This window comes from Thermobia domestica, chromosome 13 (genome assembly GCF_964235325.1).
Source record: "Thermobia domestica chromosome 13, izTheDome1.hap1.1, whole genome shotgun sequence".
In the NCBI taxonomy this organism is placed as follows: domain Eukaryota; kingdom Metazoa; phylum Arthropoda; class Insecta; order Zygentoma; family Lepismatidae; genus Thermobia; species Thermobia domestica.
Window position 1 is genome coordinate 13,539,410 of NC_137466.1, and position 13,514 is coordinate 13,552,923.

At 35.7% G+C, this 13,514-nt stretch overlaps 1 protein-coding gene across 1 annotated transcript in view; it reads right to left on the bottom strand.

Moving 5' to 3' along the window:
* The window catches only part of LOC145669127 (inactive pancreatic lipase-related protein 1-like), a 265,962-nt gene that overhangs the window by 52,055 nt on the left and 200,393 nt on the right, over nucleotides 1-13,514 (bottom strand). Inside the window, exon 10 of the mRNA XM_081737472.1 lies at nucleotides 2,714-2,840. Coding sequence (XP_081593598.1) covers nucleotides 2,714-2,840 — 127 coding nt within the window. The remainder of the gene's footprint in view (nucleotides 1-2,713; nucleotides 2,841-13,514) is intronic.

Sequence of the window (13,514 nt, forward strand, 5' to 3'; positions counted from 1 at the left end):
ATATCGTTCACGTGACTACTTGGCTCTAAAAATACGTTAAAGTGTGTTAAAACTTGAGAAAATTCCATATTATACCAAAATTTCATGTTAATGTTTTCTTCTTGTTCTAAGGTAAATATTACAAAAAAGGCAACGAAAGGCTGTCTGAAAGTATAAGTGACTGTATCACGCAGGATAAAACATCAATAATTCACTGGCGTTGAGGAAAGAAGTGATGTAGTAATGTTAAAGGTTGATGACGTCCTTGAGGTGAAGGCTTGGGTCTCGTTTTTTAAAAAAGATATAATTTGTAGCTTTTTCATATTTTTTGAAAAGGAAACACATAATATTTGTTCAGGAATAGGAATATGTTTTCTTGCTACCTTAGCACGTAGAAAAATCTCAGTGCGATAGGCCATATCGTTCAAGTGACGACTTGACAGTAAAAATATATTAAAATGTGATAAAAGTTCAGAAAATTCGATAATATACCAAAGATTCATTTCGACGTCTTCCTCTTCCTTTACGGTAACAATTACGAAAAACAAAGACAGTGAAAAGCTTTTTTAAAAATATCAATTTTTGCATCTCGCACGTGAAATTATTAGTAATCCATTGGCGGGAGGAAGGGAGTGATGTGGTAAAGTTAAAGGTTGAAGTGTACGCAAAGCGTATACAAATGATAAATCACTTTGTGTTTGTGTTTTATTTGTCGTTTTAATGTTTTTGGCATTAAATTTTCAAGGATTTTTTTTCGGCTCTTTGCTTCTTTCCAAAATGTAGTAATTGATGTAGAAATAATCCAGAACTCACTAAGAGAAGGTGACTTAAAGCGATTTCCACCCGCCAACCCTACGCCTTTATGAAGCTGGTAGATCACTGTTTAAGTCTCACTGTCTGCTAGTGTCTAGAATACCGGGCGTAAAAATGGAACTATTGACCTTTTGGAACACAGTTTGGGAAGAACACTACAGAGATTTGTTTGTACGCTTCACGTCAATGAGTTGCCCCTTAGACATTTGTTCGAGAGCTTCCATGGATAGAACAAAGTCCAAGTACATATTCTGGACCTATTGGAAGATAACTAGAACCCTTCGATAGGTTAAATGTTAACAAAATTTCATCAAATTGCTCTTGATTAGATAGACGAGTTTCAAGATTTGAACAACTTGGTCACCGACGAACAGTTCCTGTTCGATATTTGCAGAGCAATATCAGCAGGACTGCGTTCTACAGACCTAGAAAGAAAAAACGTTGGATAGATGCACAAAGCATGGTGGTTGAGAACTGGCCCAAATCCTGCACCTTACTGCATGTTTATAGACGACACCGATATAAACAAATACAACATCACTTCAATAGCTCTCTACATTATGAAAGTTTATGCTCCTATGTGATTTCCAATTAAAAGAAAACCATGTTGCACAGATGGGTCACGACAGCTTTGGGCTGTAATTTCATTATGTCAAGTAATGGCCAACTAAGCGAAAGAAGAGTGATCGATGCAGTTATATGTAGAAATGCATACTTCAGTCATCCGGAGAACCTTCTACTTGCTTTGATTAATAACAGCGAAGCTGATAAGCGACGATTCGTGTGGCGAAGAATTTCGAAGGCTCGAACATGTAGCACTTCAGCAACTGTTCGAGAATTTGAAGTCCCAAAGAATGTGACTTACATTCCACGTCCTATGCTAACATGGTTGACTGATGAGCAGTAAATCTGACAGAGCCCTTACATACCAAGCATTTGAGCTTAGAGGAGATAAAGGGGAATATTAAGACTGGAGCAATAGCATCTGATGAAATTGTTTTCCCTTTCACACATAGAACCTGGAGAGAATGATAAAATTAGTGACTAAAGCGGCATCTTCTGTTCGTTTACCGTAGACACGACCAGATTTCGTTCTGGCTACTTTGAATTACGGTAGCACATCCCAAACTTCTCCTCAAAGTCTGATTACAAGGCTAATCAGCAGTAGACACTAGACACTATAGACAGTGACACTTAGACATTGACCTACCAGCTTGATAAAGGCACGCGGGAGGGTGGCGGAATTTTTTTTTCTGCAACCTCCTCGTGGGGAGTTCTGGGATATTCCTACAAAAGACTTGCTTCTTGAAAATCTAATGCCAAAACACATTGAAACAACAAATGAAAATCAAGCACAAAAATGAATTAGAGTTGCTTAAGCTTTGCGTACACTTCAACCTTAAGATTTTGTTTACGTGATATTAACGTAAAGACACACAAAAATATACTTACCATAATTTCGAATAAATTTCAACTAAAATTAGAGACATTTTTTTTCTTGATCCACCCCAATATACACACATATACGTACATAGATAGATAGATAGATAGAGAGAGAGAGAGAGAGAGAGATGTTACGATATAATGTTAAAACATCTGGTTGAGTCATTATGAGATAGAGTAGAAGTGCAATTATGTGTAATTTGAGATATTTGTGTATAATATAATATTAGATGTAAGTTGTATATAGTTGAGCCTTTTAGAATTCTGATCCATTATATTATCTACTTAAATGTTGTTGCACTAGAATAATTTGGGCAGTAAGATTTATATACGCATAAAAATGTGATCAAATTGGGACATCTATTCAAAGTGGTGCAGAAACCCGAATTATTCACTATTCATGTTTCAAACATTATATGTTTCTTTTATATATTGTTTATTAAACTAACAATATATATATTTAATAAACCTTACTTACGATTCTGCTACCATCTGCCTTTGAGCACCATAAAGATTAATCTTTAATACTCCCTCCGTTGGGGTGAAACCATAGTATTCGTCATCTGTTCCGGTTTGTGCTGTTATTATGTACTTCAAAGGCTCTCCTAAAGAAGAATATAATAGTTATATTAATTTTGCATAAATTCTTTGCAGTGTAAAAATATATAAAATTTCAGGTGCGTATGAAATGGACAGAATTTAACAGGATACATAATACAATCCTTGGGAGAAAATTCTGCACACGCAGAAGAAGAACTCGATGTGGTCCATAATAAATTTCGGCGTCCTGAAAAATGTATGAAAAAGGCATGTTTTATCCCATTGGTGTATAACGGCAGATGCTAAAAGAAATTGGTATTAACCTCTTAACTGGGTAAACCGCGTTTAAGCGTCACGGAGAATCTAACTTTTGTTAGGGCAACCGCTTTTTGGCGTCGCGAAAACATCTTATCTTTTTCTAGCTGTTTATGCCGCTAATGAGCGTTGCATTCTGGAGAAATTTCTTGGCATGCATTGACCACATTCTCCTCTGGGTTTTCCTGCCATCTATTGAGCATATTTTCAGTGGGTAACTTGTTAGTCATTTGTCGAGAAAAATGGCTGCCTCTACACGTTCTGCTGCTGGTTCCTCTCGTAGAAAACGAGTTCGTGATGATGATATTGCACCTCTCCTAGAAGAATTACCAATCATAAGTGAAAGTTCAAGTGGCTCCGAAGAATATCAGTCTACTGACAGTAAGAGTGAAACAAAATTCGACAACGATGTGCCGGATAGTTATGTGCAAGTACCAACACAATGGGTAGAATTCGGTAGTGCGAAGCCACCGTTTGTTTGCAACGATCAAGGAAATTCATCTAGGAGAGGTGCAATATCATCATCACGAACTCGTTTCCTACGAGAGGAACCAGCAGCAGAACTTGTAGAGGCAGCCATTTTTCACGACAAATGACTAACAAGTTGCCCACTGAAAATACATGCTCAATAGATGGCAGGAAAACCCAGAGGACAATATGCTGAATGTATGTCAAGAAGTTTCCCCGGAATGGAACGCTCATACGCGGCATAAACAGCTAGAAAAAGATAAGATCTTTCAGCGACGCCAAAAAGCGGTTGCTCCAACAAAGGTTAGATTCTCCTTGATCCTACGCAAAGCAACTACTGAAAATTGACGAACTGACATGTTTGTGATGATGATGATTATTATTATTTTTTTTATTATATAATAAGTAAATTTTATTGGCTGGTTGCTACATATATTTTACAAAATAAATAATAAGGATAATGACAGTAACAATGATGGAAAATGCAACTAGTACTTTGTATATATATATATATATATATATATATATATATATATATATATATATATATATATATATAACTTCATAACTAAAAATAGCGAATAACTCCATCCTCCACATGTTTGGAAGTAACAGGAGAAAATATCACGAAGTTGACAAAATTTAGTTTATAAAACTTTTCAGTCGAAAGTGTTCATAAATTCAGGTGCATCTCAAATAAAAACCTTCTTCCATTTTTGGAGAAGGTGAAGGAACTTAAAATGCTGACCACATTACCTCTCCGTATTGCTAATCTAATACCCTGAAATAAAAATTGTGCATTTCTTGTATCTCTCGTCTTGAGATTTAATTTCGACCCAATTTCCTTTAGGAACTCCCTAGCTTCCCGATAAAAACTCCCATAGTTTCTGTAGCAAAGGCGATGAACATATGATCTTTTAATTTTGAATATTTGGTGTGTTTTCGTTTACAGGCTGTCTCAGCAGCATTTCCTGCCTCTTTACATGGCGAAGGTAAATGAGAAGGTGCAAAAGTGTCAACACATGTAACGTCCCATACCAGTCGTTGCCCCATTTTCCAAGGGGTTAATGTTACTCCATCTGGTCGTTTCCCATAATCTCGGGACATTACAGATGGTGCTAAAATACTTGGGATATCAATACTGGCAAGAGCTAGTCTTATTATATTATTCAGTTCTCCATGACGAGAAATTCGACCTCTACTCCTAGAACAGCTTAACGTATGTAAGCCTTTGTCATCAACCTGTTCTTGACATGTACATTTGAAACTATGGCAGATATTTAAACCGAGACGTAGAGCGACACAAATTTGAAGCGTGTTGTTGTCCGAGAAAGTTCCAATATTTTTTGACGGTGTTGCCTGTAACCATGCACCAGATTCTTTTCTTTGTAAGGATTTAAAACAGGCTATATCAGATGTATTTTCAAGGACCAATTCTTTATCAATTATTGCTGTTAATATAATTTTATCCCAATTCTGTTGTGAGTCCAACACGGCAGGAGTCTCATTATTGTATATACCATTCCATATCTCCAATCCCTCCGTCAGGTGATGAATTTCCACTTTGTCAACTGGAATGTTTAGTATGTTGGAGACAAGTGACCACTCCAAAAGATGAGGACAGGAAAGCTGGAAGGCTTAAATCAGAGACTTCTCTTACGCTTAAACCTCCTAAGCGAATTGGTAAGCTTGCTTGAGTCCATTGATTTTCACTCAAAGAATAATTGATGATAGACTGAAGTGCATATTTCAGGCAATTGTCAAGCTGAAGTACTTTGGAAGGCATGGACCATGTGGGAGTGGTGCGTAAAAAGTAGCTAAGTTTCGGTATTTCCAGGCAATGTTTAAGTAGAAAAAAGGCAATATGCGCTGGTAAAGTCTTCAGACGCTGAGTTATTGTTTTTAATCTATTTAAATGCTCATCAAAATTTTCCTCATAACCATCATCAAGGAGAGGTGTTCCCAAGAGAGTTAATTCACTTTTGAGTACCGTCCGTATCCCAGGTAGCAATTCTTGAAACTATTGTGTGGGTGGCCAGACTAAAAAGCATTGGATCAGCTGGATCACCTTGTTGACAGCCAACTTGTGATAAAATTGTTCGTTCACCAAAAAATAGGATTGAAGGTTGAGCATGGTTTGGGTGCAAAACCTCGCGGCCAGAACCTCGGGGCGACAACCTCGCGGACCAAAACCTCGCCTCCTAAAACCTCGCGGCCCAAAATCTCGCCAGGCCGAAACCTCGCCTGGCCAAAACCTCGCCGCCCAAAACCTCGCGGGACAAAATCTCGCCGGGCCAAACCTCGCGCCCCAAAATATCGCCATACCCAAAATCTCGCCTGACCAAAATGTAAATGTTCCAACAGATGATAAGGATGACGGTATAAAAGACGCTGTTTCAGAAGAAGTATCACGGGTATTTGACGAAGTCCCGCGATACGATATAAAAATTCTATTTCTGTATTAGAGGATTTCAATGTGAAGGTAGGGCGACAGGATGTTTTTAAACTGGTTATAGGGAAAGAAAGTCTGCATAAGGAAAGTAATGACAACTAACGAGGCTAGTTTCGTGAACTTTGGAACATCCAAAAACTTAAAATTTTAACAAAAATCTAATAATATTTATGAAAATGAATAATATATGAGTTTTTACGACGTCCCTTGATTATGTCCTATAGGTTAAAGGAGATGTAGATGGCCAGGATGAAGGAAAAGATCGAATAAAGAAAGTGGGAGGAAACGGGAATAACCCGAGAAAGCCCACGCACACGATGTTTTGTTTTGTAATGGGGAATTGCATATTAAGAAACACATTGGGTAAATTTCAAAGAAAAGTTTCATTCGCGGCGAGGTTTTGGCCCGGAGAGATTTTGAGTTGCGAGGTTTATTCCCGGCGAGATTTTGTGCGGCAAGGTTTTGGTCCGGCGAGATTTTGTGCCGCGAGGTTTTGGGCGGCGAGGTTTTGGTCACGCGAGGTTTTGGGAGGCGAGGTTTTGGCCACGCGAGGTTTTGGCCCTGCGAGATTTTGTCCCGCGAGGTTTTGGGCGGCGAGGTTTTGACCACGCGAGGTTTTGGCCCGGCGAGATTTTGTCCCGCGAGGTTTTGGCCGGCGAGATTTTGGGCGGCGATGTTTCGGCCGCGAGATTTTGTCCGTATCCCGGTTGAGCATAACTTTGCCAAAAGAATGAATATAATTGAGGCAGTACTTCTTTAACTTGTTGGAGCATGAGATCTCTTTCTACAGAATTGAAAGCATTTTTGAAATCAATCTTGAGAAAGACGTATTTTGAATTCTTATGTGCTTGTATGTAACTGCGGGTAGCATGTATAATAGCTTCGTTTCCTTTTTTAGTCTCAAATCAAAGTTGACGAGGTTGCAAATAAGAGGAGCATTTGGCATACACAGAGAAAACTGCTGCCTTAGATGCTAAACGTCTAAATGTACATCCAACAGCTATGGGTCTAAGTCCTCCATCCTTCTTTCGAAGCGCACATAAATTTGCACCAAAAAAATATTTGCATATTTCAAGATTGACATTTCCGCTCAGTATGAGGTTTATTAACTTTGTGATCTGCTCCAGCAGATATGATGCCGCATCACCTGCTGATCTGGAAATAAGATCTTTTAAGTGTTGAGGTGACAAACCATCAATTCCTGATGCAGAACCACTAGGGAAACTACAAATGGCTTTCGACACCATTACACGATCAACTATGATTTTAGGGTCAAGGTCGTTTGGAGGATCGGGTAAACTAAAATCCCTGGAAAGAGCTGGGTGTTTGGTTTTGAGATGGATATATGTTTCCTCGTTTATTGGAGCCAAAATATCATCAGAGCTTAAGAACCTTAGGGCTCCTCTGGTATCAAAGTCAGCAATTTTTGCTTCTATTTTTTCGCTAAGTTTAGAGTGTTTTTTTTTTCCTAGACGAGATAAATAATCTGTTGACACAGTTTCATCTAAATTGCGTTTAATAATCTGGGTAATGGATTTCGCGCTGCGATCCTTAGGGATTTTTAGATGAACAAACGAAAAGGTTAACAAATTTTTCCACGAGATGAAATCATTTCTATTTATGCATGTCTCTATTATAGATGCTAATCTCTTTGCGACTGCATTTCGAGCTCCTCTTGGAATTATCTTTATTAACCGTACGGTTGACTTTAATTTTGCAAGTTCTTTAACAAAGTCTTGCGTAGTAACTTCAGATTCAGTTATCACATGTTTTCTCGCCTTGTGTATCTTCACACCTTTCCTGGTTGGAAACCTTTTTAGACACTGAGGGCATGAAATTTCATCATTTTCCATTGAAATGGAGATATCTGTTAATGAATTTACTTGACTAATATTGTTTTCCATTTCTAAGGATTTTTTAAATATTTCCGTTACACTGGATTTCATTGTTAAAATATTTCGGATTTTAACGTTCAATAGGCCTATTTCGTTCATGTTGCTTTATTTAGATAACCATTAACCCAATTTTAAAACGGATTTCACCACTTTTACCTGGGAAACATCATGCACACCTACATACAGCTCAAGCACGTCAATCAAAGGAACTTCCTCACTTTCAGACAAAAACCACACAGAGCATATTCTACGTTTTAATAATGGCAACAATTCGGTAAGTAAATTCGGTAAGTAATGATTATTATTATTTTTATGATGATTCATGTGGGTTGTATTAGAGTAGGTTATATTAAATTAATATATAGTTAAAATTTAGTACTATTATTTGTTTCAAAGACTTTACAAAGCAATATTATAATATAAGTCTTCTATTCTTAAATTAAGCTTTAAAAATTCCAAACAGGCTATTGGCTTCAGGTGACAAATTACTCGCTTAAGAGGTTAAATGTCATTGAGGAAGAAATAACTCAGTGACTTAATGTCGAAAGCCGGGTGCTCACGATGCGTCGCAAAGATTTTATCAATGTAAGGACAGGGTTTCGGAGGCAATGTGTACTTATATTTACAAACTGACATGCAAGTAGTAGACAAAACGCCGATAAGCGATGAACCCTGCAAATGTTGTTCACGACGATCCGATGTATTTAGCTATGCTATAGCAGAAGAAGAGAAAATTTGCCAGCCTACACCCGAATGCCACAATCTCTAACAACAGTATATTCGAGAGGACTGAAAATGCAATGTGAAACACTATGAAAATGTGAAACCCTATTAAATCAGTCTTACCAGCCAGACTAGCCTCAGTGACACCATTGGTTGGCAGATATGTATGCCCAAATAAAAGCTTTCTAATTGCACTCTTGGCATTGCAGATAAATTGATACTTTAATGTATACTGGGATTTAAATTTTAATGTATAATTTAATGTGTACTGACCTCACGAGTACTTACTAAAATGTCAATAAAAAGAGCGCTCCGTACAAAACTCCGGTGCCTATCACCACGCAATGATTATAGGTAGAGATTAAATAATGGTCCGGGCGAGTTTTCCCCTTCACCAATTTTATTACAAAAACTTCTAAATACAAAATGTCTTTGATCTACAAGGAATAAGTAGTGTCTTTTCTTAATGACGAGATGAAGGGATATCAAAGTTTTGCCGGGTGCTTCTTCCGCTAACGGCAGCTTCCAGAACACTACCAGGTTTGGAGGTGAGGGTATGGATAACCCCCTCAGAACACGGCAGCCTCTCGAGGTTTCAGTTGAAAATGGGATCCCTAGTTCAGTGCGACATAGGGTTTATGAAGGGTGTACTCCTAGTCCAAGGTGGCCTCAGAGCAAGTGATGGTTAGATGATCAGTTGTGCGACTGAAACCAGGTCCTTTTATAGTCTCTCTTTTATTTGTCCTCTTCGGGTCCTTTCGTGAGGTTCGTTTCCTTTCGGCTTCCTTTGGTGTCTTCCGTGTTGACTTATCGTCTGGTTAATTGTTTGTAATCAATAATACATGTTGTATTGACATGTGCTTCTGTTATAATGTGGGTATCCTTACAATATCTATCTATCTATCTATCTATCTATCTATATATATATATATATATATATATATATATATATATATATATATATATATATATATATATATATATATATATATACATAATTCAAGATGTTCAATCAAATATACTACCGTTTATATTCTGTTAATATATCTTGGACTCTAACTTACTCACATTCCATAAATAAAGTACGTGGTACTTGTTTCCGTTGCTATTAATACAATGATATTTCACGCAAACTGTGAGGAGAGACAAGAATGCAGCGTAATTAAAGAGCTTTAATTTTGTGTGGAACATATTAGGATTGGGGTCTGTGACAACACAGCAGAGCAGTAAAGAGAAAAGCAAATTTTAAGATAGTTCCTGTGTTTTATGAAAGACATCAGAGAAAAAGACTTGTTATAATATAAGCCAACATGTAGTTGTATTCGTGATAATATTACAAGATGTGAGTAAGACGGTTGATCACTAGATAGAGAACAAAAATTCAAAAATTCGTTTAGTACTACAATAAAATTAGCTGTCTTGAACTCCATAAAGCTAAAACCTTCTTACTACATAAAATCCTGTAACAGATCTGAAATAACTTATCTCATACTTTGTACGTATATCTAAATTGATGAAGCAAAACAACGCGAGTTGTCATAGATATTTTTATTAAATGAACATTATTTATACAAAATAAGGTTGAAGAAAGCTTAAATGAACATCTAGTTAACTAAATAGGTAACTATAACTACGATCTGTATTATTATGTTAGATGTATAGTGTTGAAGGATAAACATAAGGGGAGATACATAACTAAGTCTTTATATAAGGTGATTTACGTATTCGAATCCGAATATAAGTAGAAAAAACATGTTAAAGAAAAATGAACCAGTAATTCATGGTAATTATGACGGTAATGGTTTTGTGAGTTGTAGGCTTTCTCTCATGTTTGTGTTTGTTATGTGTTGAGAGACTATTGTGCATAAGTAAATGGAACAACAAGGAATTGTGGGATAATAGTTCCATAGTATAAGAGTACAAAAGCAATTTTCTGGTATAGAAGTCTTACAAATGAAAGCTGTTTCAAAAGAGGTTTCTGTTGTGTAAGGTAAAACCTTTAAACATACCCAGAGATCAAAAATCAATGAATCATATCGAAAAGCTTTAAGAGAACAAAAGCATTGGAAGTGTATATTGGTAACTACTTGATACATTATAAATTTACAGGAGAAGAAACATTAAGATTAAAATATGGGAAAGAAACACTTGTGCATGAATATTTTTATTTATTTTAACATTTAAAGAGCTTTAGAAGCATAGACACACATTCATTAATCTAAAGTCTATTAAGGAAATTCAATACAAATGTTGATATTGATTTTAAAATCTCTAAGGATCTTAATATTACATTGAAAACGTTGTTAAAGAAATTACGATAGAATTGCCGTTTTCCATGAAATAAAAACATTATATTTCGTAATGTTATAGCTACAAAGATGAAGTTTTAGATTATAAGGTAAGCAATAAAAACTTTGTAGAATTAAAACACAAATATATGCACATCACGATTATTTATCGAAATAATTCATTACAAAATAATAATTAAATATATAAAACCAGCATTAGATGAGATTGTCAAAAATGTTAATATAGGTGGAATTGATGTAAAAGAAAATATTTTGGAGTCTTAAAGGAAAGAACGTTTAAGTCTATTTACAGAAATAAACTGTAAATTGATTCTGGCAATTGGAAAATAAAAATTTCAGATATTTCGTCTTTACAATAGTAAATTTACCTAATATTTACACATTTCTATATAAAGATTAAATAATGCATACGAAATAATACGTTGGTAAATACTTCTACACATGCTTCTAAAGGAAGTTCTAATTAAGATCTTTAATTTTCACTTTAACAAGAATGATATAATGTCGTTTCAACCAGCTATGGGAAGACCTTCATTATTTCTTGTTATGTATATAAAAAGAGTTTCTCACGATTTCCTATTAAATAAAGCAAAACGATGTATTGTGTTAAGTGTAGAAAGTCTATTGACACGAATAAAGATACCAGTTAAAATAAATGCGAAGAATGAAAGAGCAACGAAGAATTACTAAGATTCTTTGACACATGAAGAATTACAAATATACATTTTATAAATGTTATCTAGAACAAGGCAAAGTATTAGAGAGAACATTATGGAAGAGTACACTAACCTCATGAGTGATCTTTGCAAGGGTGAACGTTGTTATGAAAGGTATAGGTGACCTACAATAACATGATCTTGTTAAAACAAGCAGAGAAATAATAAATAATAAAAAAGTGTCTCGATAGTAATTAAAGTTTGAAGTTAATTGCTAACTGTATTCGACGTATTCTCTTAAGTGTGCATTTGGTGTTCCTACTAAACATAAGACGTATAGATGTTACAACGCATTTGAGGTGTTATTAAAGAGTAATTATCCTAACAATATACATAAAGACAAGAGAGTTCTCTAACAAAGATTTTGAGGGGGTAACTACGAACTATATATATTACATCACTAAAGAAGCTTCTATTGCAAAATGATTTTATAGAACACTTAAACTTCAACTAAAACTTAAAGTTCAACCGTTTTAACCCTTTTAGGATTTTTGGTAAATATCGTTACCGTGGCGTAGTATTTTTTGACCGCTTATTTAGATTCTATAACATGTATTTAATCCGGGGACTTTTATTGGTGAAGTCAAGGAAGTTCCAGAAAATACTCCAGATGCGTTTTGCAACTGGACGGTCAATTTGGGGGTGCCAAATGGAGGCGGAAGGGCCTGACACTTTTTTCTTTTTCTCTTAAGGCAAATATCAAAAGTTTTTAATGCCTTTACTTTTCAAAATATCAGATTGAAAATTTGCGTACGAATTGTACATACTTTTCGGTATTTCCCAATATTTTTGAAGTCCCTACATGGAGCAGGAGTCGGGCCCGAGGGGCACATTTGTTCCGAGAGGATGATTTTTTCAGAAAAATTATTGGTTTTCCTGATTTTTCCAGTTCAGGTGTATTATACGGACATGTGAGAAGTACTGTTGGAAAGGGCTTATTATACAGAAGAAAATGGCGTTTGAACCATGACCCTAGACCAAGTAACAACGACGCAATTCATTTTATAGTATTTATATTTTATAAGGCCCAGATTGAGGACCAGATTGAGGCCCAAAAATTTCGATGTTTTCCGAATTTTTCGGTTCAGGTGTATGGTGCGAACATGTGAGTGATATCCTTGAAAAGGGCTTGTTATGCTGAAGAAAACGACATTTAAGCCATGACTCCAAGTCAAATAGTAATGACGTAGTACATTTTCAACTACATATATATATATATATATATATATATATATATATATATATATATATATATATATATATATGGGGGAGTGAAAAATGAGTTACCTTCAGTCTTTCAAAAAATTCTCCCGACATTACTTTTCAAGATTCAAGATTGCAATTTTGCACACGTATTATGAACATAACAACGTATTTTTTTTTTTAATTCAGATCCGCACGTGAACTATACCTGGGCCACAGGGGCGCAAAAATTTCGATTTTTTTGGAAAGTCTCCTGCTTTTTCTCGATTTCCCCCTTTCCGGTGTATAATAGCGGCAAGTATTCTCTATCCTGAGAAAACGAGGTATGAACCATGATCCTACAATAAATAGAAAGGAAGCAGTACTTCCTTGAGTGAAAGTTCAAACTTTACCTCAATAAATGGAAATCGTAAAAGGGTTACTAACCGAGGAAACTCCAAATAATTGTTAATGCTACTAACATTGATTAGTGACTATAACAATAGAATTCATAGAACAATTTGGGTGCAGCTTAATAAAAAGAATTAGACAATATTGGATAGGAAATTTAAGAATGAACACGCACATGCTAAACCAAATTATGTGATACGTTCGTATAAGCAAATGCACAGTTAGTCTGGGAAACGATATACATGTAATTGGTCAACATAAGTTTTTG